Consider the following 23,023-nt stretch of genomic DNA (forward strand, 5'->3'; position numbering starts at 1 on the left):
GTCTGTACAGAGAGATCCCATAAACTATGGCAGCATAGGTATTCCCTGTACTAAGCACAATTCAGCAGGAACAGTCCCTAAGTTTGCTCATAGTCTGTACAGAGAGATCCCATAAAACTATGGCAGCATAGGTATTCCCTGTACTAAGCACAATTCAGCAGGAACAGTCCCTAAGTTTGCTCATAGTCTGTACAGAGAGATCCCATAAAACTATGGCAGCATAGGTATTCCCTGTACTAAGCACAATTCAGGAGGATAATTTATCCCATAGTGGACCTTTCAGTGTCCCTGAGAAGTAGGAGGAATCAGGATCTCCTGTGATGGTATTGGCCCTACTGAAAAGCACCTGGGGCACAATCAATAAATTTAATGTTCATTATTAAGATACTGAGGTTTCGGAAGAGGTTAAGGCATCACAGATTACCCTGGGGCACCACTAATTCAATACAGTTATTTTTTCTGAGTACAGAAACTGGACAGGTAGCAATAAAGGATGTATTTTAAAGGCACAGGTCATAAAAAAGGAAGAAAAGCAATTAAATATAAGGCATAATAATTTTTTTTATCATGTCCAAAACATAACAACCTTATCTATACACAAACATCTACTCCCATCATACATAATATACAGTAAGAAACAACTCTCATCATCATCATCACCCTAATTGTTACCCTTTAAATCTAGAATGCAGGGAAAACTCTGTGCTTAATACCTTCCTATGGCCTCAAAGTGGGGCTTTGTAACCTCGGGTTCCCCCAGATGTTGCAGGACTACAACTCCCAGAATTCCCAGCAGGAGTAGGAATGAAAAGCATGGTTGGAGTTGGAGTTTGGCAACGTCTGGTGGCCCAGGATTGAGATACAGGGCAGTTGAGGCATTTTGGTGTGTAAATAAATATATTTATATGTTACAGAATGTGGCAAACCTACATCCCATTTGTAATGGCCTTATCCCAGAGACAGTGGGGCTCATTTATCAACCCTGGGCAGATTTGCCCATGGGCAGTTACCCAAAGCAACCAATCAGTGATTAGCTTTTTAAAGCCAGCTGTAAGTAGAACAATGAATGCAGCATTTTGATTAGTTGCCATGGGTTACTGCCCATGGGCAAATTTGCCCAGCATTGATAAATGACCTCCACTGATTAATAAATACTGTGCTTTATCACCATAATCTTTGAGCCTCATCGTCTGTACAAAACAAAACTTAAAGGAGAACTAAAGCCTAAAAAGGTCTATGGTAAGAAATGGTGTATTTGATATACTGAACTTACTGTACCATCCTGGAGGTGCAGCAGCCCTATAACAGTAATGATCCAGGGCTTCGCAGTTGCCCCAGCAGCTCCCCATCTTGGATCTTGTTAGGCATCTTCTGTGTGTCAGCGGCACTGCACATGCTCAGTAGGCTCTGGGCTGCTGCTGAGAAGCTAAACTTAAGGGTGGGGGGAAAATCACCCAGCAGAACATTGTATATATTCTGTATATTGTGAGACGGTCCCTAAGCTCAGCAGCCCAGAGCATGTGTTGGGAATCAGAAGATAAAAAGATGGGGGGCTACTGGGAGGATCAGATATGCTCAGGGGTTGTGGGGGCCTTGGGCTGGTACAGAACCCAAATCATAAAATGCAGCATTTTTAGACTAACTTTATCTTAAGATATAGTTCCCCTTTAGGAAAATTCTATATTACTTTTATTTCTCTAAATATTATTATTCTTTTATTCCCCCGTCCACAAGCCGACTTTCCTATTTCAACTCGGCAAACAGGTCTCTTTCATTCCAGCGTATATGTATCCGTGTCCTGTGCTAAGTCGTAGAGATTCTGATTAAGAATTTTTTAGGGAAAAAGAAAAAAAAATCTCAATGTAGTGCAACTTTAATTTCTTCACTTTTTATGTGGTCTAGAGCCAAAGTCACCAGTGTTTCTTCCTCTTCTATCAGGTTCTACACAGAGCTGTCTCTAGTGGTGATGGGGCCTCTGGGGTCTCCATCTTACCTTTAGTCTCCGCAATGTCCTACACTCTCCATTTTGTCTCACTGTCCCCCTCTTGCCCTACTGTCTCAGTCTTGCCCTACTGTCTCAGTCTTGCCCTACTGTCTCAGTCTTGCCCTACTGTCTCCATCTTGTCCTACTGTCTCCGTCTTGCCCTACTGTCTCCGTCTTGCCCTACTGTCTCCGTCTTGCCCTACTGTCTCAGTCTTGTCCTACTGTTTCCATCTTGCCCTACATCTTGTCTTACTGTCTCTATCTTGCCCTATCTGAATAGCTCAGTAAAGGGATATCAATGTGAATGGCTCATAAGCCAAAGGAATACAGTGGTTGGCTCAGGCCCGCCTGAGAACATCAAAGGACTCTCCCATTTTCTGGGTAGGGACTGACCCAGAACAAACTGGGCCATAAAATACAAAAAAAATCCTGTCCACGGAAGAGTTGGACCTGACACCGTGGTCAACTTTGTCCATTAGAAATAAGATTCTGATTAAAAGAGACGCGGGTTTCACTAATGGGAAGGTTCCAACTGTCCGTCCAAGGTTGAGTGGGTCTCCTCCACTTCCTCGGGTGTCTCCCCAGTGACCGCCAGCTTTATCATCTTCAGCCATTTCTGTTTGAGCTCCTCCGTGTCTGCGGAAAACGTGTGCACCGACTTGGACTGGGTCAGCCTGAAGCTGTGGGGCAAGTCCACGTGGCGGGGCGCGTCGTCAACCGTGTAACCCAACAGCGGGATAGTGGCCTGGGCCTTCACATCCTGCAAATACATAAGTGATGAGCGATCTCTATTGGGACAGAACCAGAGAACCCAAGAATATTCCCATAATCCCATACCTGGGCGGCACCGTACATATAGAGAACCAGCGACTCATTCTTGGGGATCACGCACCAGACCTTCTGCCACGGTTTGGACTTCTCGTTATACTGGAGAAAACTGCAGATGACGCTGTTCCCTGAGACTTCTGCCGATTCAATCTGTGGGGTACGGGGAAACCATAATTGTATCAGCTAATGACTCCTCCAGCTCTGGCTCTAAAGAACCAAATTCTGCTATTTTGTTTCAGGAGTCAGAACCAGAGTACAGAAAGAGACGGACACTGCTGACAGCAGCAATTACATAAACCCAGTGGGAATACGAATGGATATTGGGAAGTAGATTAAAAGGACATTTTGTTTCCCATTTACAAAAGAATAAAGATTATTCCCCCTCACCTCCAGGATGCCCCTCTTCTTCTCCTTCTCCTCACTCTCAGTGCTCCCCTGCAGGATCTTGTAGCAGTCTTTACACACTTTATTCATTTTATTGCTGTCATATTCAAGGGGGGCTTTGTAATCGGAACATTTCCAGCAAACCACCTGCCATATCATGTAACATAGAGGCAAATATAATTTATATTATAACAATAGTCACATTTAGGATCAGACAGATCATACAGTCAGCTGGTAATTAAAGGGTTAGATCTCTTTGAAGTTAATCAGCAAATGGAAATTGACTTCCTGTGTTAAGGCAGAACTTACATATCCACAAGCCCGACAGTGATGCCTTCTCCTCGTCAGAGCATTGAACTGCTCCTTGCACTTCATACACATCGTCACTTCATTATCTCGAATCCAACGTGGGGCCCTCAGCCCGAGCTCAGCTCTCTGGGAATGAAGAACAGCAAGAGTTAAAGAGGAAACACAAATCAAAGATGGCTCAGCCCAAACAAAGCCTTTTTCTGCAAATCACCCCAAATCGCCCCCTAACTGGCCTTCAGACTGGGCCCCCTTAGCTCATAACAAGGTTACAGATATATAGAAACATTGGGGTAACAGTCACCCTGCTATAGTTCCAGGGGTACCCAGGGTACAAATAAGCACTCACCCCAAATCTCCCCCTAACTGACCTTCAGACTGGGCCCCCTTAGCTCATAACAAGGTTACAGATATATAGAAACATTGGGGTGTCACCCTGCTATAGTTCCAGGGGTACCCAGGGTACAAATAAGCACTCACCCCAAATCTCCCCCTAACTGACCTTCAGACTGGGCCCCCTTAGCTCATAACAAGGTTACAGATATATAGAAACATTGGGGTGTCACCCTGCTATAGTTCCAGGGGTACCCAGGGTACAAATAAACACTCACCCCAAATCTCCCCCTAACTGTCCTTCAGACTGGGCCCCTTTAGCTCATAACAAGGTTGCAGATATATAGAAACATTGGGGTGTCACCCTGCTATAGTTCCAGGGGTACCCAGGGTACAAATAATCACTCACCCCAAATCTCCCCCTAACTGACCTTCAGACTGGTCCCCCTTAGCTCATAACAAGGTTACAGATATATAGAAACATTGGGGTGTCACCCTGCTATAGTTCCAGGGGTACCCAGGGTACAAATAAACACTCACCCCAAATCTCCCCCTAACTGTCCTTCAGACTGGGCCCCCTTAGCTCATAACAAGGTTGCAGATATATAGAAACATTGGGGTAACAGTCACCCTGCTAGTTCCAGGGATACCCAGGGTACAAATAATCACTCACCCCAAATCTCCCCCTAACTGACCTTCAGACTGGGCCCCCTTAGCTCATAACAAGGTTACAGATATATAGAAACATTGGGGTGTCATCCTGCTATAGTTCCAGGGGTACCCAGGGTACAAATAAACACTCACCCCAAATCTCCCCCTAACTGTCCTTCAGACTGGGCCCCCTTAGCTCATAACAAGGTTGCAGATATATAGAAACATTGGGGTAACAGTCACCCTGCTAGTTCCAGGGATACCCTGGGCACTCACCCCCCTATCAGCCAGTGTTTCGTTGGGACCCTATAAATCACCACTTACAGACACTTCTGCGGGCGTTTCCTCCAGTTCTTTTGCAATGGCAATTTTAAAGGTTTCGTTCTTTTGCTGCACTTCTGCAATGGTGTCTCGCAGGGCCTTTAGGAAGAAGGGAGGTCACATTAAGGCGAATGCATAAAATACTATTTCCTGGTTGTCGCATTAAGGCGAATGCATAAAATACTATTTCCTGGTTGTCGCATTAAGGCGAATGCATAAAATACTATTTCCTGGTTGTTGCATTAAGGCGAATGCATAAAATATTATTTCCTGGTTGTTGCATGAAGGAGAATGCATAAAATACTATTTCCTGGTTGTCGCATTAAGGCGAATGCATAAAATACTATTTCCTGGTTGTTGCATTAAGACGAATGCATAAAATACTATTTCCTGGTTGTCGCATTAAGGCGAATGCATAAAATACTATTTCCTGGTTGTTGCATTAAGGCGAATGCACAAAATACTATTTCCTGGTTGTTGCATTAAGGCGAATGCATAAAATACTATTTCCTGGTTGTTGCATTAAGGCGAATGCATAAAATACTATTTCCTGGTTGTTGCATTAAGGCGAATGCATAAAATACTATTTCCTTGTTTTTGCATTAAGGCGAATGCATAAAATACTATTTCCTGGTTGTTGCATTAAGGCGAATGCATAAAATACTATTTCCTGGTTGTTGCATTAAGGCGAATGCATAAAATACTATTTCCTTGTTTTTGCATTAAGGCGAATGCATAAAATACTATTTCCTGGTTGTTGCATTAAGGCGAATGCATAAATACTATTTCCTGGTTGTTGCATTAAGGCGAATGCATAAAATACTATTTCCTGGGTTGTTGCAATTATAAGGCGAATGCATAAAATACTATTTCCTTGTTTTTGCATTAAGGCGAATGCATAAAATACTATTTCCTGGTTGTTGCATTAAGGCGAATGCATAAAATACTATTTCCTGGTTGTTGCATTAAGGTGAATGCATAAAATACTATTTTCTGGTTGTTGCATTAAGGCGAATGCATAAAATACTATTTCCTGGTTGTCGCATGAAGGAGAATGCATGAAATACTATTTCCTGGTTGTCGCATTAAGGTGAATGCATAAAATACTATTTTCTGGTTGTTGCATTAAGGTGAATGCATAAAATACTATTTCCTGGTTGTCGCATTAAGGTGAATGCATAAAATACTATTTTCTGGTTGTTGCATTAAGGTGAATGCATAAAATACTATTTTCTGGTTGTTGCATTAAGGTGAATGCATAAAATACTATTTCCTGGTTGTCGCATTAAGGTGAATGCATAAAATACTATTTTCTGGTTGTTGCATTAAGGTGAATGCATAAAATACTATTTCCTGGTTGTCGCATGAAGGAGAATGCATGAAATACTATTTCCTGGTTGTCGCATTAAGGTGAATGCATAAAATACTATTTTCTGGTTGTTGCATTAAGGTGAATGCATAAAATACTATTTGCTGGTTGTCGCATTAAGGTGAATGCATAAAATACTATTTTCTGGTTGTTGCATTAAGGTGAATGCATAAAATACTATTTTCTGGTTGTTGCATTAAGGTGAATGCATAAAATACTATTTCCTGGTTGTTGCATTAAGGTGAATGCATAAAATACTATTTTCTGGTTGTTGCATTAAGGTGAATGCATAAAATACTATTTTCTGGTTGTTGCATTAAGGTGAATGCATAAAATACTATTTTCTGGTTGTTGCATTAAGGTGAATGCATAAAATACTATTTCCTGGTTGTCGCATTAAGGTGAATGCATAAAATACTATTTTCTGGTTGTTGCATTAAGGTGAATGCATAAAATACTATTTTCTGGTTGTTGCATTAAGGTGAATGCATAAAATACTATTTCCTGGTTGTCGCATTAAGGTGAATGCATAAAATACTATTTTCTGGTTGTTGCATTAAGGTGAATGCATAAAATACTATTTCCTGGTTGTCGCATGAAGGAGAATGCATGAAATACTATTTCCTGGTTGTCGCATTAAGGTGAATGCATAAAATACTATTTTCTGGTTGTTGCATTAAGGTGAATGCATAAAATACTATTTGCTGGTTGTCGCATTAAGGTGAATGCATAAAATACTATTTTCTGGTTGTTGCATTAAGGTGAATGCATAAAATACTATTTTCTGGTTGTTGCATTAAGGTGAATGCATAAAATACTATTTCCTGGTTGTCGCATTAAGGTGAATGCATAAAATACTATTTTCTGGTTGTTGCATTAAGGTGAATGCATAAAATACTATTTCCTGGTTGTTGCATGAAGGAGAATGCATGAAATACTATTTCCTGGTTGTCGCATTAAGGCGAATGCATAAAATACTATTTCCTGGTTGTTGCATTAAGGCAAACAATACTATTTCCTGGTTGCTGTTATTTTCCCGCTGTATCAATACAATATCATTACACACATTACACTTACCTTAATCCATTCTTCTTTGTTCTGCTCAGAGCTGGGAAGAAAAGAAACCAGTGATTAATTCAGACCATGTTCATCCTTTCCCGGCTGCACTGCTGCTCCACACTACGCAATCTGATCCCTAGTACCTGGCCTGCAGCTCCAGCGTCCGCTCTTTCCCGGATATCTGGAACGTGTGCGGATAATCCTCGTTCTGAGTCTCGACGACCGTCATCCCTTCAGGGCCGATCTTTGTGCGGAGGGAGTACTTGGTGCCGACCAAACTGAATTTCGGCACGCAGTAAAGCAACATGTTGTTCAGCTGGGAAGGAAACGTGATAGCAGTTAGTACTTGGGTGCGTAACTCATGGTGCATCCACTTGACTCAATATATTCAGTTGTTAATTTTGCTGTGGGTTCACTGTATCCTAATACAGTTCCCTTACACCAAGTATTCGTAACATGTGGATCATGACCTAAAAATGACTGACACGAGGGGGGTATCTAAGGATAAAGCAGAATTTTTTCCTACAATACACAAAGCCGACTCCCCCCCACTAACATGGTCTAACCACCCCCAAAAAAAGAGGGGTTCAGGAATCCCGCCCTATGCAATTCTCTTTGCTTCATTTTCTCACACTTACCAAGAAGAGGTACCGCTCTTGGGCCGAGGTGTTGCGGGCAGCGAGCTTTAGGATTTGCCCCTCCTTGATTAACTCATTGGACGGGTGGACAATGTCTTCCTCTTCCCCCAACATTTCATAGATCGACAGCAGCTTCTTCAGATTTTCCTGAAATGGCCCAAGATTTATAAATACCGGACCAGGATTCAATGACTATGGGAAGGAGAGCAGCCCAGCAGACCAGGATTCAAATCTCCCTCTTCCTTGCTTAGATTAATGCAAGTTCTTGGTCAGGGTCTTGCCCTACCCCCTCTCCTGACTATGGGAAGGAGAGCAGCCCAGAAGACCAGGATTAAAATCTCCCTCTTCCTTATTTAGATTAATGCAACTTCTTGGTCATGGTGTTGCCCCACCCCCTCGTCTGACTATGGGAAGGAGAGCAGCCCAGAAGACCAGGATTCAAATCTCCCTCTTTCTTATTTAGATCAATGCAACTTCTTGGTCATGGTCTTGCCCCACCCCCTCGTCTGACTATGGGAAGGAGAGCAGCCCAGAAGACCAGGATTCAAATCTCCCTCTTCCTTATTTAGATCAATGCAACTTCTTGGTCATGGTCTTGGCCTGCCCCCTCACCTGACTATGGGAAGGAGAGCAGCCCAGAAGACCAGGATTCAAATCTCCCTCTTTCTTATTTAGATCAATGCAACTTCTTGGTCATGGTCTTGGCCTGCCCCCTCACCTGACTATGGGAAGGAGAGCAGCCCAGAAGACCAGGATTCAAATCTCCCTCTTCCTTATTTAGATCAATGTAACTTCTCGGTCATGGTCTTGCCCTGTCCCCTCACCTGACTATGGGAAGGAGAGCAGCCCAGAAGACCAGGACCAAGAAGTTGCATTGATCTAAATTTGAATCCTGGTCTTCCCATAGTCAGGAGAGGGGGTGGGGCAAGACCCCTGACCAAGAACTTGCATTGATCTTTATAAGAATGCAGAATAAAGTAGGTGCTTTCAGCTTTGACCACTAGAGGGAGCTCTTGCAGTAACATAATAGCAGGATTCTCACCATTTTCCGGATGGCTGTGTTTGAGTGAGTGGCTGCAAATGAAATGAGCTCCAGAGACTCTGAAATCAGAATTGGAAACAAACTATGAATAAGTATCGGAGATACCCGGCTCCTTATAAAAATAAAAAATAAATCAGCGTACTTTCTGCATCTTTGCGGTCAAGCGAGTCTGCGGGCAGTTTGCGGAGATAGTCCTTCAGCAGCATCTCGTAGCGAGGAATCCGCTGGACCGGCCCCAACATGTGGTGCTGCAGCGTTAAATTGCCGCACTTCCCCTCTCTCTGTAACAGACACCACCATATATTTATTATCATCTAAATTAAAGGGCCGGTTTGCTTTTGAGTTAACTTTTAGTTTGTTAGAGAATGGCCAATTCTAAGCAACGTTTCAATTGGTCGTCATTATTTATTTCTTATGGTTTTCGAATTGTTTGATTTGTTCTTCAGCTTTCAAATGGGGTCACTGACCCCATCTAAAAAAACAAATGCTCTGTAAGGCTACAAATGTATTGTTATTGCTACTTTTTATTACTCCTCATTCTATTCAGGCCTGTCCTATTCATATTCCAGTCTCTTATTCAAATCAGTGCATGGTTGCTAGGGGAATTTGGCTCCTAGCAACCAATGGCTGAAATTGCAAACTAGAGAGCTGCTGAATAAAAAGCTTAACTCAAAAACCACAAATAATAAAATATGAAAACCAATTGCACATTGTCTCAGAATATCCCTCTCTACATCATACTAACAGTTAATTTAAAGGTGAACAACCCCCTTTAATAGCTCTGCTGTACATGTAACTATAGAATCAACCAGCAGGCGGCAGTGTTAAACCAATAATAGGAACCTATCATGGGATCACCACTAAGGCAGCCTATTTCATGGAACAGGATGGGATACAAATGAATGAACAAGGGACAGAACCAACCGGAACGGTCTTGTATCCCATAGCAACCAGTGACAATGCTGTGAATTACCTGGATTTCTTCCACGACATTTTTAAACTGCACGCTCTTCTCCATCCACCCTCTGAGGGTTTCCATGGCGTTGTCGAAGTTTTTCACGTACTCCGCGTACATCTTCAGGAATGGCGCCAGCTTTTGTAGAATGTCCCCGATCTTTGGGGCGACGGACCTGCGAAGTAGCAAGCAAAACAAAGGTAAGTACAGGAGTCAGAGACCAGGAGGTGGAGGGCGAGGGGGTCAGTGACCCCAAGGCTGTTCTCTTTCCTATGGTCAAGGGTCTAATTATAAGGACTAGGGAAAGTGCTGTAATACAGCTTTGGCCACTAGAGGGAGTTCATTGTCTCTCAACCTATTGCACCCCCAAAATGATTGTAAAAACAGAACGTTTTTATTTCAGTTATCGTCGTCTATTTAACCTTCCGCCTCCGACTTACCATTCCTTCATCCGAGTCTCTAACTCCGGCAGCAGGAACTGCCCGTGAAAGCTTTGTATGGAGGAAATGTTGGAGAAGATTTTATTTAACACTTCTACTGGGAAAGATCCTTGTTTGGCTTCCTTCATCAGGGCATCGTGGAATGTCTGCAAGGGAAATAGAATTCTATGGATAATGATGCAAAATAGTGGTGAGTTGTGGTTAAACCATGCCCAGGCCTCTCCTGACAGCAGTGCTGTAAATAAACCTTTCAGCTGACATTTCCTTTTTAAGGGCTCAGCTTTGTTTAATGTACACGGACATGGAGAACAAAGTCTGTTTCTACCGTTGGGGTCATTGCTTTAAGGAGATTGATTGTTAATGATGCTTCACTTACTGCGCTGCTGCAATCCGCTCACAGATCTCATCAGCTCATCCAAACCTCATTTGTTTCTATGGAACTTGCTCTTGTTCCCTTTGTATCAAGCTCAGGGTGACCCCAAATATATACACGGCACAGAGCTTTCAAACTGAGATTTTATCCAAGCAGTTGGGGAGATCTCTACCTCCCTTTTGTCAGTAAACCCCATGCTGAGTATCACTCATGTATTATAAGGGATAATGTACCCCCTACTGTAAATGATAAGGATATTAGAAGTCACTGAGGGGTTGTTCTGTGACCATATAAAGACACAAGGCTGCAGGCTGAGTTATACAGGGAACAGAGTATCACTCATGTATTATAAGGGATAATGTACCCCCTACTGTAAATGATAAGGATATTAGAAGTCACTGAGGGGTTGTTCTGTGACCATATAAAGGCACAAGGCTGCAGGCTGAGTTATACAGGGAACTCTGAGTATCACTCATGTATTATAAGGGATAATGTACCCCCTACTGTAAATGATAAGGATATTAGAAGTCACTGAGGGGTTGTTCTGTGACCATATAAAGGCACAAGGCTGCAGGCTGAGTTATACAGGGAACTCTGAGTATCACTCATGTATTATAAGGGATAATGTACCCCCTACTGTAAATGATAAGGATATTAGAAGTCACTGAGGGGTTGTTCTGTGACCATATAAAGATTGCAGGTGAAGTTACAGGTAAGGATATACATGTATTAGAATGATTACAAGCCCAAGGCATACAATCTATAGTTGCTGCAGCAGTTCCGGTCAGCGATCCTGCAGATTTCGCTGGTATAAAGGGGGAACTGAGCCTACCCAAATAACAAGGGGAAGTGAAAAGCCAATGGAAGGGGAAGTTGTACCTGCAGAAGTTCCAGGCGGCTGACATAGGCTCTCTCCGTCTCTAAGAGCTCGTTGGCGATGTTGTGAAGTTTCTGTTCGTTAGTCTCCTACCAAATCATAAGAAAGAGGCAGAGAGGGGAGATTAATTAACAAGCTGATCTTGCCTCCTGCACATTAATGAAGCAGATGCCGGTGTTAATAAAGCAGCAAAGTCACTGCAGTGCCTGAAAGCAAGAACCCAATTAAAAGTCCATTTGACATTTGTTTGGCCCCTGCTAATGGTAACACAGTGAACACTGGAATTCTAAATTAGCTCCCTCCTTTATTCCAGCACTTCTTCTTGTTTATTCGTTGGACACAGCTAAGGAAAACGGTATTCAAAGGCCTAAAGAAGCATTAAAGGGTAAATACAGCCAGATTTTAATGAAAGGTGAATGTCACCTTTAAAAATTATTGTGCATTTATATAGTGAATAATGTACCCCCAATTGTACAATATAGGGATATAAAAAGCACAAGGCAGAGAGCTTTCAAGATGTTCTTACTATTTTACAACAGGAGGTACATTATTAACTATAATGCACAGGTTGAAGCGAGTCACGTGATAGACATTACATCACTGAACACCAATTATAACCGATGACATCACTAAGCACCGTTTATAGGATAACATTCATTTAGAGGATATTCATGGCTCATATGTTATACACACATACATGTAAACAGGGAGGATATGCTTTATGCATTACAAGGGACAACCCCATTCTTTTCAGTCCATTTAAATGCAAGATAATATACTGTGTATGAGGTATATTTCCCCTTTGCAGCCATTCTCTGTTCCCATCAGGGTCAGGCATTACAGAACAAGATGGTACTAAATGATCTTAATTTCCATACAGCTCCAGTTTGAGTACAAGGATGCATTTTCATGCTGGTTCTTTATTCTCCAAGGGGACATAACCAAAACAATAAACAATGTTCTTGCAAGCAGATCTCCAATACACATTCATTACAAGGCATTGTGGGATTGTTGTCTGGAGGAGACCTAACTTCTTCTACATTGTGTCACCACTCATTCCAATGTCCTACAGTAGGTCAGTATGCCTGCAATAAGCCTCCAGCTCTATACTCACATTGGATTGGCCACTCTTCACCAACCCTAATAGAAGTCAACTGCCCTACACTGAGACTCCAACCCTACATACTGGCCCACCAAACCCTACACTGATTCCAGTGCCCTACAATACCCTTAAAGGGTCAACCTCCCTACAATGATTGAATAAGTCATTCAACCTACAATGGTTTAATAACATTAAATTGGGTCAACCACTATGCAATGGGTTAATAGCCCCTATGCCGTTTTCATTGCCCTTTAATGAATTGCCAGCTTACACTAGCCTCACAACTCTTCAGTGGGTCAACAAGCCCACAGTAAGCCAACAAGCCTACAATAAGTCAACAAGCCTACAGTAAGCCAACAAGCCTACAATAAGTCAACAAGCCTACAGTAAGCCAACAAGCCTACAATAAGTCAACAAGCCTACAGTAAGCCAACAAGCCTACAAAAAGTCAACACACCTACATGGAGACTCCAACCCTACAATGGAATCAACCAGCATAAACTGGATCACCACCACTATGCTAATTCCATTACCCTACAAAGGGTCAACCTCCCAACAATAAATCACAAGCCCTACATCTGGTCACCCACCTTACATTGGGCTTTAGTGAGTCATTAGCCCTCCAATGAATTACCAGCACTACATTGGGTCACCAACCATACACTGGATCACTAACCCTTACACTGATTCTAATGCTCTATATGGGTTCAACTGACCTACAATGGTCATCAACCACTTACCGGATCACCAACGTTATACTGGGCTGACCACTCTAAAGTGGGTCACCAGTGCTACATTAAGTCAACAGGCCTACACGGAGACACCAACCCCTCCATACACTGGATCAGCAACCCCTACACTGATTCCAGTGCCTATGGGTCAATCTTCTTTAATGAGTCCCCAGCTCTTCATCTGGTCATCAGTCATCCACCTGACATTGGGTTGACCACACCTCAGCCCTTCAATGGGTTACCAACCCTATAATGGGCTATTTCTTTCTCCCCCTGCAGATTTAATGAAGAGCAGAGAGAAAGAAACACATGTGATCCTCAACACCCATCAGCACCCTCTTGCAGAGAGAAAGAAACACATGTGATCCTCAACACCCATGAACACCCTCTTGGAACACTTGTATGACCATTTCTCCAGATACAATAGGCAAATGTGATTTCCCTGGGGTTTCCTGGGGAAAAAGTTCACAGCTAGTTGGACCTCATATTACCTTGGTTGAGAGGGGTCAATCCAACAACTATGCTTTGAGTGATTCCCTAATGGAGTGCTGAGGGGGGGGGGGGGTAAAACTAAAATGCCAGAGATGACTTCCCCTTTAATCATTACACTTTCCATTGAACTGAATTCATGCTTCATTGTAGCTGTGCCAAATCAATCTTTGCAGGTTTTATCTTTTTAAATCTATGTTAACAACAATAAGGTCTCTATCGGGGTGGGAGGGTGTTAGAAACGGGAACCAAAAGAGGAACATTGTGATAGTAAATCATTTGGGGAGGGGGCAAGTTTTATATTTAACATGGTTACAGAGGGTTACGGATATATAGATATTATATATATATATATATATATATACATGCACATGGTACCTTAACGTCACTGGGCTCGGTAAGAGTGATATTAATGCTGCTGACATCCTCCAGTGCTTCTCTGGTTGGGCTCAATGGTGTAGGAGGTTCTGTCTCCTCGTAGCCTCTGTTGGTTTGACCACTAATGGTGGATTTTTGTGGCACCTCCTTGATCTCTTGAGACACTTCTCCATTCACCAACCTCTCTACATTAGCCTTGTTAGGGGGCAAGGGAGGTGGTAAGGGGGGTGCAGTTTTTGGCTCAGGTAAAACCTCTGGCGTCCCCAAAGGGGAACTCTTTATGCCACAGGGAGATGGAGGAGGAGTCTGTATGGCAGGAGACGGTAGTGTGTTTTTCCTCTCAGGTTCTGCCTGAGTTGGGATCCCATTGGCCCTGATCTTGGGTGGCTCCTGGATGATGTCCTGGCTCATGCCTTGTTTGTGCAGGAGCGGGTGCTCGGTGAACGACTGCAGAATCACTTTGGTTCTCGGCTTATGGTTGGGACCATTGTTTAAGTCGCTCGGAGAGGCTTTCCGGATCTCGCCTGGGCTGCGGGGGGAATACAAGGAAAAGCCTTTTAGTCCATCCATAACAATAATGAGCTCTCCCGCCTGACAGAATATAAGATGACTTGAAACCACTTGCAGTAGAATTAAGAGCTTTGTCCTACGGAGGTGCTCCCAACGAGCAGATACAATTAGCACTACGAGTGGGACTTCCTTAATGCGGCGGGGCCTGGTTCTGCTTCTCGTGCACACTTCCCCCCAGAAGACACATTCCAAAAATACAAAATCACAAACCGGGCAATTGGAAGCGACACTGAGAGCCTCGTGCCGGGGATTTGGGTATTTAATAGGTCACCGATTACTACAGATATTTCATGCACGGTGCACTCTGGGATTTTGTGCAGGCACCAAAAAGGGCCCCCAGCAAACTAACTGGTGGTTTCTGGGTCTGCTGACCCATGACTATATGACAGATAGAGGAGGATTGCCAGGGCAACAGGAGACACGTTATGGGCTATGCAGGGCCACACCAGGATTAGGGTCCACTGGGATATTCCCTGGCATTCTGGTAGGCCAATCTACCCCTGGTTACCCCATGGAACCTAATTTGGTGCTCTCTTGAGAACTTTTTCTAATTGATTGGAAGCATGCATACATGATACTCCAGGCTGGATCCTGCATGTTCCCTGTTTGGCTCATGCCCTTCATACTGAGGAGGTTTGGTTTTCTCCTAGTAGTTAAATCCCATATGAAGACCACATCAGATCAGGACTACTGTCCTTTCTGCACGGGCCAAAAGACTGAACTAAACAGATCCGGCCAATGTGGTCCACTAGGACTTGACTAATTGGGCAAAGCTATGAGACACATTTAATGAATCATATCTTGATCTAGTCCAGAGATGGGCAGCAGTAGCCCATTAAATCTAAGCATTTTGCCTCTTTATAGATCCCTTGTAAGGCCTCACCTTGAGTCTGGGGAGCAGTTTTGGGCTCCAGTCTTTAAAAAGGATATAAATGAGCTGGAGAGAGTGCAGAGACGTGTATATGTGAGATATGTGTGTATAAAGGAGCACAGGGTGATTTTTTTGGTAATTTTTTTACCCAAATAAACTATGCAACCAGGAGTGCAGAGAATTTAGAGAGAGGAAAATTACCTTTTGAACCAATGAGCAACATTCAGCAGTAAAAGGAGTTGGGGAGCAACACAAGCATGAAAAATGTTCTTGGGGTGCCAAATAAGGGCTGGGATTGGCCATTTGGTAGCCCCTATGTGGATTATCAACCTACATTGAGATTCTGTTTGGCAGTATATCTGGTTTTTATGAAACCAAAACTTGCCTCCAAGCCTGGAATTCAAATATAAGCTCCTGCTTTGAGGCCATTGGGAGCAAAATCCAAGGGGTTGTAGAGCAACATGTTACTCACGAGCTACTGGTTGGGGATCACTGCCTTACAATATAGTCAATCATCTCTGGTTCTGTAAAGTAGCAAAGAACAGATTAACCTCTGGTCAGTGCTCAGTAATGGGAACATCTCTGCTCATCAATGTTTAATGCTGGTGCGTCAGCACAGCTTCATATTGATTCCCTTAGACAGTACAGTATGAGGGTATAGCTTATTGTGTGCCCAGAAATTCCTTCTCTGTATATTTGTATTTATACATATGGGAGGAGGTGCCATATTGATTCCCTTAGACAGTACAGTATGAGGGTATAGCTTATTGTGTGCCCAGAACATTCCTTCTCTGTATATTTGTATTTATACATATGGGAGGAGGTGCCATATTGATTCCCTTAGACAGTACAGTATGAGGGTATAGCTTATTGTGTGCCCAGAACATTCCTTCTCTGTATATTTGTATTTATACATATGGGAGGAGGAGGTGCCATATTGATTCCCTTACAGTACAGTATGAGGGTATAGCTTATTGTGTGCCCAGAACATTCCTTCTCTATATATTTGTATTTATACATATGGGAGGAGGAGGTGCCATATTGATTCCCTTAGACAGTACAGTATGAGGGTATAGCTTATTGTGTGCCCAGAACATTCCTTCTCTGTATATTTGTATTTATACATATGGGAGGAGGAGGTGCCATATTGATTCCCTTAGACAGTACAGTATGAGGGTATAGCTTATTGTGTGCCCAGAACATTCCTTCTCTGTATATTTGTATTTATACATATGGGAGGAGGAGGTGCCATATTGATTCCCTTAGACAATACAGTATGAGGGTACAGCTTATTGTGTGACAAGAACATTCCTTCTCTGTATATTTGTATTTATATATATGGGAGGGAGGTGCCATATTGATTCCCTTAGACAGTACAGTATGAGGGTATAGCTTATTGTGTGCCCAGAACATTCCTTCTCTGTATATTTGTATTTATACATATGGGTACATATTTCCTGCAGGATTATCACTAATACATTGTACCTTGATCATTATAAACATAAAGCTAAGTGCAGATCAGTTGTTTATTACAAGCCGTTAGAGAAGCCGGAGGATAAGGGGAGTTTAGCTGAAGTCAATCAGTCACTGCACAATAAACAATGAAGCAGCGGATTGATTCAGTATTTCTGGAGAGGAACAGATTCTCAGCAGAGGAAACAGAGACCAGGTGCTAAGACACAGTTAGAAGGAAACAGCAGGAGAGACAGAGCCAAAATAAACATCTTGTCCTTCATTCCACTGTCATCAGCACCAACTTGTGGAGGGAGCACTTCCCCTTAAGGCAAGGGCAGGCAAAGGGCTTTAGTCCGACTACTGCTCACTGAGGGCAAATATTTTATTATCCCTTATAATACATGAGTGATACTCAGAGTTCCCTGTATAACTCAGCCTGCAGAGTTGTGCCTTTATATGGTCACAGAACAACCCCTCAGTGACTTCTAATATCCTTATCATTTACAGTAGGGGGTACATTATCCCTTATAATACATGAGTGATACTCAGAGTTCCCTGTATAACTCAGCCTGCAGCCTTGTGTCTTTATATGGTCACAGAACAACCCCTCAGTGACTTCTAATATCCTTATCATTTACAGTAGGGGGTACATTATCCCTTATAATACACGAGTGATACTCAGAGTTCCCTGTATAACTCAGCCTGCAGCCTTGTGCCTTTATATGGTCACAGAACAACCCCTCAGTGACTTCTAATATCCTTATCATTTACAGTAGGGGGTACATTATCCCTTATAATACATGAGTGATACTCAGAGTTCCCTGTATAACTCAGCCTGCAGCCTTGTGCCTTTATATGGTCACAGAACAACCCCTCAGTGACTTCTAATATCCTTATCATTTACAGTAGGGGGTACATTATCCCTTATAATACATGAGTGATACTCAGAGTTCCCTGTATAACTCAGCCTGCAGCCTTGTGTCTTTATATGGTCACAGAACAACTCCTCAGTGACTTCTAATATCCTTATCATTTACAGTAGGGGTACATTATCCCTTATAATACATGAGTGATACTCAGAGTTCCCTGTATAACTCAGCCTGCAGCCTTGTGCCTTTATATGGTCACAGAACAACCCCTCAGTGACTTCTAATATCCTTATCATTTACAGTAGGGGGTAGATTATCCCTTATAATACATGAGTGACACTCAACAGGGCTACTCTTCTATGTTTTCATTTTACACAGTTCATAAGAGCCATAAATAAGTTATAGACCAATCTCATTGCAGGTGCAATCTGTATAGCACTCATGAGAATGTGACCCCTAGTGGCCATAAATATATTGCACACCTATTTTGCCTACGGAGAATTCCCATAGCTTGAGAGCAAGGGTTGTAAGCTTTTGTGCCAGCTCTGTTCTCTCCATAGCTCTTATGTCCAGTTTGTGACCCGTTTTTTCCCCCCATTGCAATCTGGGACGTACCTGCCGCCTTCAAAGCGACTGATGAGATCAGAAATCTTCGGAGTCTTTTCCCCTGAGTTGGATGTGACGTCCTCCATCTTTGGCCGCCCCCTGGGAAAGGTCCGGCTGATGGGAGTTTGGAGTTTTTGAGGAGACGGAGATGATGTCAGAATTTCTGGCTTTGGGGGAACTGTCACAATCAGAAAGACAAAAGGGTCACATTAGGCAACAGCGCTCTTCTGTAATGACATCATAACACACAGCACCTACAGGTAAATATAATGCCCCCCAAAAAAACGTTTCCCCCAAGTTGATGCCCACAATCATCTTCCGCAGCCGATGTACAACGGAAGGGGCAGCATAGGATCTAAATACAGCTCTGAGCAGAAAGCACTTTTATATGATGATATCACAGCAAAAATCAACTTCCTATAATGACATCATAGCACAGGACACTCCCCTATGATGAGGCTGTACAGTAGGTCACATTTATGTAGGCTGAAGTGGGGCATAGAAGTATAAATATGTATATAAATGTAGGATCTGCAGCCTTCTCATCAGTTTTAATAGCAATGCCATGTTACAGAGCTGCTTAAATACCGGTGCAGCCATACTGTTCTTTACTTTTTGCATCAGTGATGGTTTATGACATCAGAGAGACCTCATTTTTGGGTGTCCCCTGCACAATTGCGGTTTCCTATTGAGGAGAGCTGTTCACTCATTATTGGGGTATAGAATCTCTAGAAACTGGAGGGGGGGGGATCATTTCAGCTTTCTGCCCCCCTCCACCCCGCGGGTCACCCTCCGTGACAATGGGCAGATAATACACATTCAGCATTTCTGACGTTTCCCTGGTACAGGGCGTTGTTCGGAGGAAATCCAGCAGCTCCCTCATCCACCTTTTAATAAGGATATAAAAGCAATTGTGTCACATCGAGGAAAGAGATGTCAACTGCCTGTCGGTTAAAGGGCAAGCTAAGCTACACGGGGGGGGGCTGTGTGTGCCACGGTCAGCTTCTCATACATATCATGCAGTAGTCCAGGGTGGAGAATTACAGCCTCTATTGTGACATCACTGAAAGCCATATTAACTGCACACCTCATTATATATACAGTTAAAGGATAAGTAAACCTTAAAAATAAGTGAATGTAAAATTGATGAGGGCTATTCTAAGCACTTTTGCAATGTGCATATTTTGTTTTGATTCCCAGATATTAAGGGATACATGTACTGTGAATATGAATGAATTTTGTTACAACAGCGCCACCTGCTGGTCAGTTTCCCACCAGTCTGACCAGCAAGTAGTCAAGGAAGTTGTCAGGAGAAAGAAAGAGGCTGATGTTCTTCTGCTTAGGAATAAAATTAGAAACCTTTCTCACATCTTTCCTAAGCAGAAGAACATCAGCCTCTTTCTTTCTCCTGACAACTTCCTTGACTACTTGCTGGTCAGACTGGTGGGAAACTGACCAGCAGGTGGTGCTGTTGTAACACAATTCATTCATATTAACAGTACATGTATCCCTTAATATCTTGGAATTAGAAAAGGTTAAATAATGAATGTACATTGCAAAAGTGCTTAGAATACCCCCCCTCATCAATTTTACATTCCCTTATTTGAAAGGTTTACTTTTCCTTTAAGAATAATAAATAGTGAATGTAAATGATAAAAGTGCTTAGAACAGCCCCCTCATCAATTTTACAATCACTTATTTTCAACGTTTACTTATCCTTTAAAGACAATATGGGGGGCCCTGGCCAGGCTAAACGGGGCCCCATCTAATTATATCTAAAATGACCCAGATGTTAGTGAACTGGGATGGTGGTGGGTTGCTGGGAGTTCCTACCATTTAACTTTAGTAAATGAGGCCATACATGATCTGCACTGTTTCTTTATGAATTAGCAGAATAAAGGCGATTCCTACCCAGTAACCCAAAGGTTGGTGCTGTTTAAATTCCGACTTCAGGAAACAGGTTCCCAAGGTGCACCCCAGAGCTCCCTGCAGCGAGAGGATGCGCCGTGTATCCTGTGCCGGAGTTTAATGGGGGGCTTGGCCTTTCCATTTCTCTCGGGGGATGGGAGACAGTTGCGAGGGAAGGGACGGGCCCCTGGGTAGGGCCACTAGTCAGCATGTTTCTCCAGGCTCCCCCTTGTTCTTGCTGCACCCCGGGGTCACCCTGTGTATGTGCCAATCTCACAGATCAGATACAGGCCTGCAGCTGGGACAGAGGCTCCCACCACTAGTTAAAGGTAGAAGATCCGCTCGTTTGGCTACCTTCCCCGATATGCCCACTGGCAGGGTGATATTGGGTTAATCCGATCGCTTGGCCCTAGGGCCGATGGAGTGCCCAATAGCAGGAAAAATCCAACCTGCCTGATCAATATCTGCTCAATTCGGTCGCATACCTCCCAACATTTTGGAAAACAAAGAGAGAGACAGAAAAATTTGCCGCACGGAGCATGGCAAATTTTTTGACCACTCCCATTTGTGTGGCCCCATAATTACCAGACAAAATATGTGCCTGAAAACATTCCTGTTGTTTGTATGTGTTTTTACAGTTTTGCTAATGAAGGTTAATTGCCCTTTAAGCTACGAGTCTCCCAAGTTCTCCCAAGAGACCTGCCTATCTTATAATGTTACAAAAGTATCTAAGTATTTATTTCCGGGTTGGCTCGAAAAGCCAATTAAGAAAACGTTGTATCTTTTTCTGGCTTTTCAGTGCAGGAGATCAGAGAAGAGAAAGTCGGGACATTTCAGGAACAATCCGGGTTGAGCTGTCAAAAGCGGGACTGCCCCGCGAAAAACAGTTGGGAGGTATGCTAAAGGACCGATATCGGCAGCTTTAATCTGCCCGTGTATGATCGCCCTTACCTGCTGTGCAATGCTATTAAAGGGGAAGTAAACAGGAATATTTTGTACATTCTGTTTCACTTCCCAGGCAGGTTCGGTTTTCCCATTCCTGTTTCCCCAGATCGAGGCCGGCAACCTACTCGTTGATGTGGTCCTTGTCCCGACAGACTTCCCCTGTACCCCCAGTTATTCAGTATATAACCCGGCAGTGCTATTAAGCCTGACACGAACTCGATTAAAGGAGGAAATAACTGCAATATCCCTTTAACAGTGCATCCGAGGTCAGATACCATCACAATCGCTGTAAATAACTTAAAATGACTGATAGGCCTTTAATCGAATTAGCGAGACTGGCCGAGTGCCAGCGAAGGGGTCGCATGACAGTTTCTATCCTCAGGGCGGTGCTCTTGTCTCAGATCCTATTTATTATCTGTATTTATTATCTGGGCTGGGAAGAGAGAGCTATTGTGTCCTCGGCTGCATTAATGAGAACAGATGGGTCGTTAGCCGGGCTGATGAGACCCGGGCGCAAGGCGTTATTAAATTATTCCAGTTAATTGCAAATTTAGGAGGCAGAAAGCCGACCCTTTGGTTCACCTGTAATTTATTGCACAAAGGCAATAGCAACCAAAGAAGCTCAGGTTGAAAAAAGTCACATGCCCTTGATCTACCCGAACTCCACCCACTCCCCTGCAAGCCCTGCCCCTTTTATGACCTCATATCTCAGTAACCTTTACCTGTTCATTTGTTGCTATTCTGCATAATGAAGTTTCCTAGGTTGTAGTTCAACAACTCCCAGCAACTTCCTGGCTGCTCGTTTATAACCTATATATTTAAAGGAGAAGTAAAGCTACTGAAGCAGTTAATTGCCAATAGATTAGGCACAATAGTGCAAGCTATAAGACTATATTTATTCTGCAGAATGCTTTACCATACCTGAGTAATCTAGTCTAGAAGCTCTCTGTTTGTTAAGGATAGCAGCTGCCATATTAGCTTGCTGTGACATCACTTCCTGCCTGAGTCTCTCCCTGCTCACTCATAGCTCTGGGCTCAGATTACAGGAGGGAGGGAGGAGCAAACTGAGCATGCTCAAGCCCTAGCCCTGGAGGTTTAAGATGAAAACAGGAAGTCTGATACAGAAGCCCATGAGTACACAATAGAAGGAAAGAAATGTGCTGTTTCTTTTGACAGAGGACTCAGAGCAGCATTACTTTGAGGGGTTACTGTTGTATTTATATAGACCTTTCTGATAAAGCTCAATGCCTTTCCTTCTCCTTTAAAGTGAAATTCAAACCCAGAGTGATCTTCTGCCTAATGAAAGAAAATATTTAACCCTGTCTGACCTCAGAGTAGCTGAACGTCAATTCTAATCTGGGTCTGGATTCTGCTACCTTGTTTCAGGAGTCGGAAGCAGCAGTGCAGCAAGTATGAACAGCCAGGCAGACACTGCGTTCAGAAGCAATTATATTTAGAATGTGGAATTAGTGTGACCTCTCTGTCCGCTCTATCACTCAGCTAATTTAGGGTAGTGAATGGTCTTTCTTTGTTTCATGG

The 23,023-nt window shown here is 43.1% G+C and overlaps 1 protein-coding gene across 3 annotated transcripts in view; it reads right to left on the reverse strand.

Annotated features, from left to right (window-relative positions):
• Positions 1-543: 543 nt before the first annotated feature.
• Positions 544-23,023, reverse strand: part of fgd4.L (FYVE, RhoGEF and PH domain containing 4 L homeolog) — a 69,306-nt gene continuing 46,826 nt past the window's right edge. For all 3 annotated transcript variants that reach the window (XM_041585846.1, XM_041585848.1, XM_041585847.1), the window contains exons 3-17: positions 18,641-18,809; positions 14,261-14,789; positions 11,563-11,649; positions 10,311-10,456; positions 9,889-10,045; positions 9,058-9,196; positions 8,916-8,974; positions 7,874-8,020; positions 7,379-7,551; positions 7,254-7,284; positions 4,811-4,906; positions 3,506-3,631; positions 3,200-3,343; positions 2,822-2,962; positions 544-2,744 (exon numbers count right to left, since the gene is read on the reverse strand). In XM_041585846.1, coding sequence (XP_041441780.1) covers positions 2,499-2,744; positions 2,822-2,962; positions 3,200-3,343; positions 3,506-3,631; positions 4,811-4,906; positions 7,254-7,284; positions 7,379-7,551; positions 7,874-8,020; positions 8,916-8,974; positions 9,058-9,196; positions 9,889-10,045; positions 10,311-10,456; positions 11,563-11,649; positions 14,261-14,789; positions 18,641-18,809 — 2,390 coding nt within the window. In that variant the 3' untranslated portion in view covers positions 544-2,498. The remainder of the gene's footprint in view (positions 2,745-2,821; positions 2,963-3,199; positions 3,344-3,505; positions 3,632-4,810; positions 4,907-7,253; positions 7,285-7,378; positions 7,552-7,873; positions 8,021-8,915; positions 8,975-9,057; positions 9,197-9,888; positions 10,046-10,310; positions 10,457-11,562; positions 11,650-14,260; positions 14,790-18,640; positions 18,810-23,023) is intronic.

This window comes from Xenopus laevis, chromosome 3L, assembly GCF_017654675.1.
Source record: "Xenopus laevis strain J_2021 chromosome 3L, Xenopus_laevis_v10.1, whole genome shotgun sequence".
Classification (NCBI taxonomy): Eukaryota; Metazoa; Chordata; class Amphibia; order Anura; family Pipidae; genus Xenopus; species Xenopus laevis.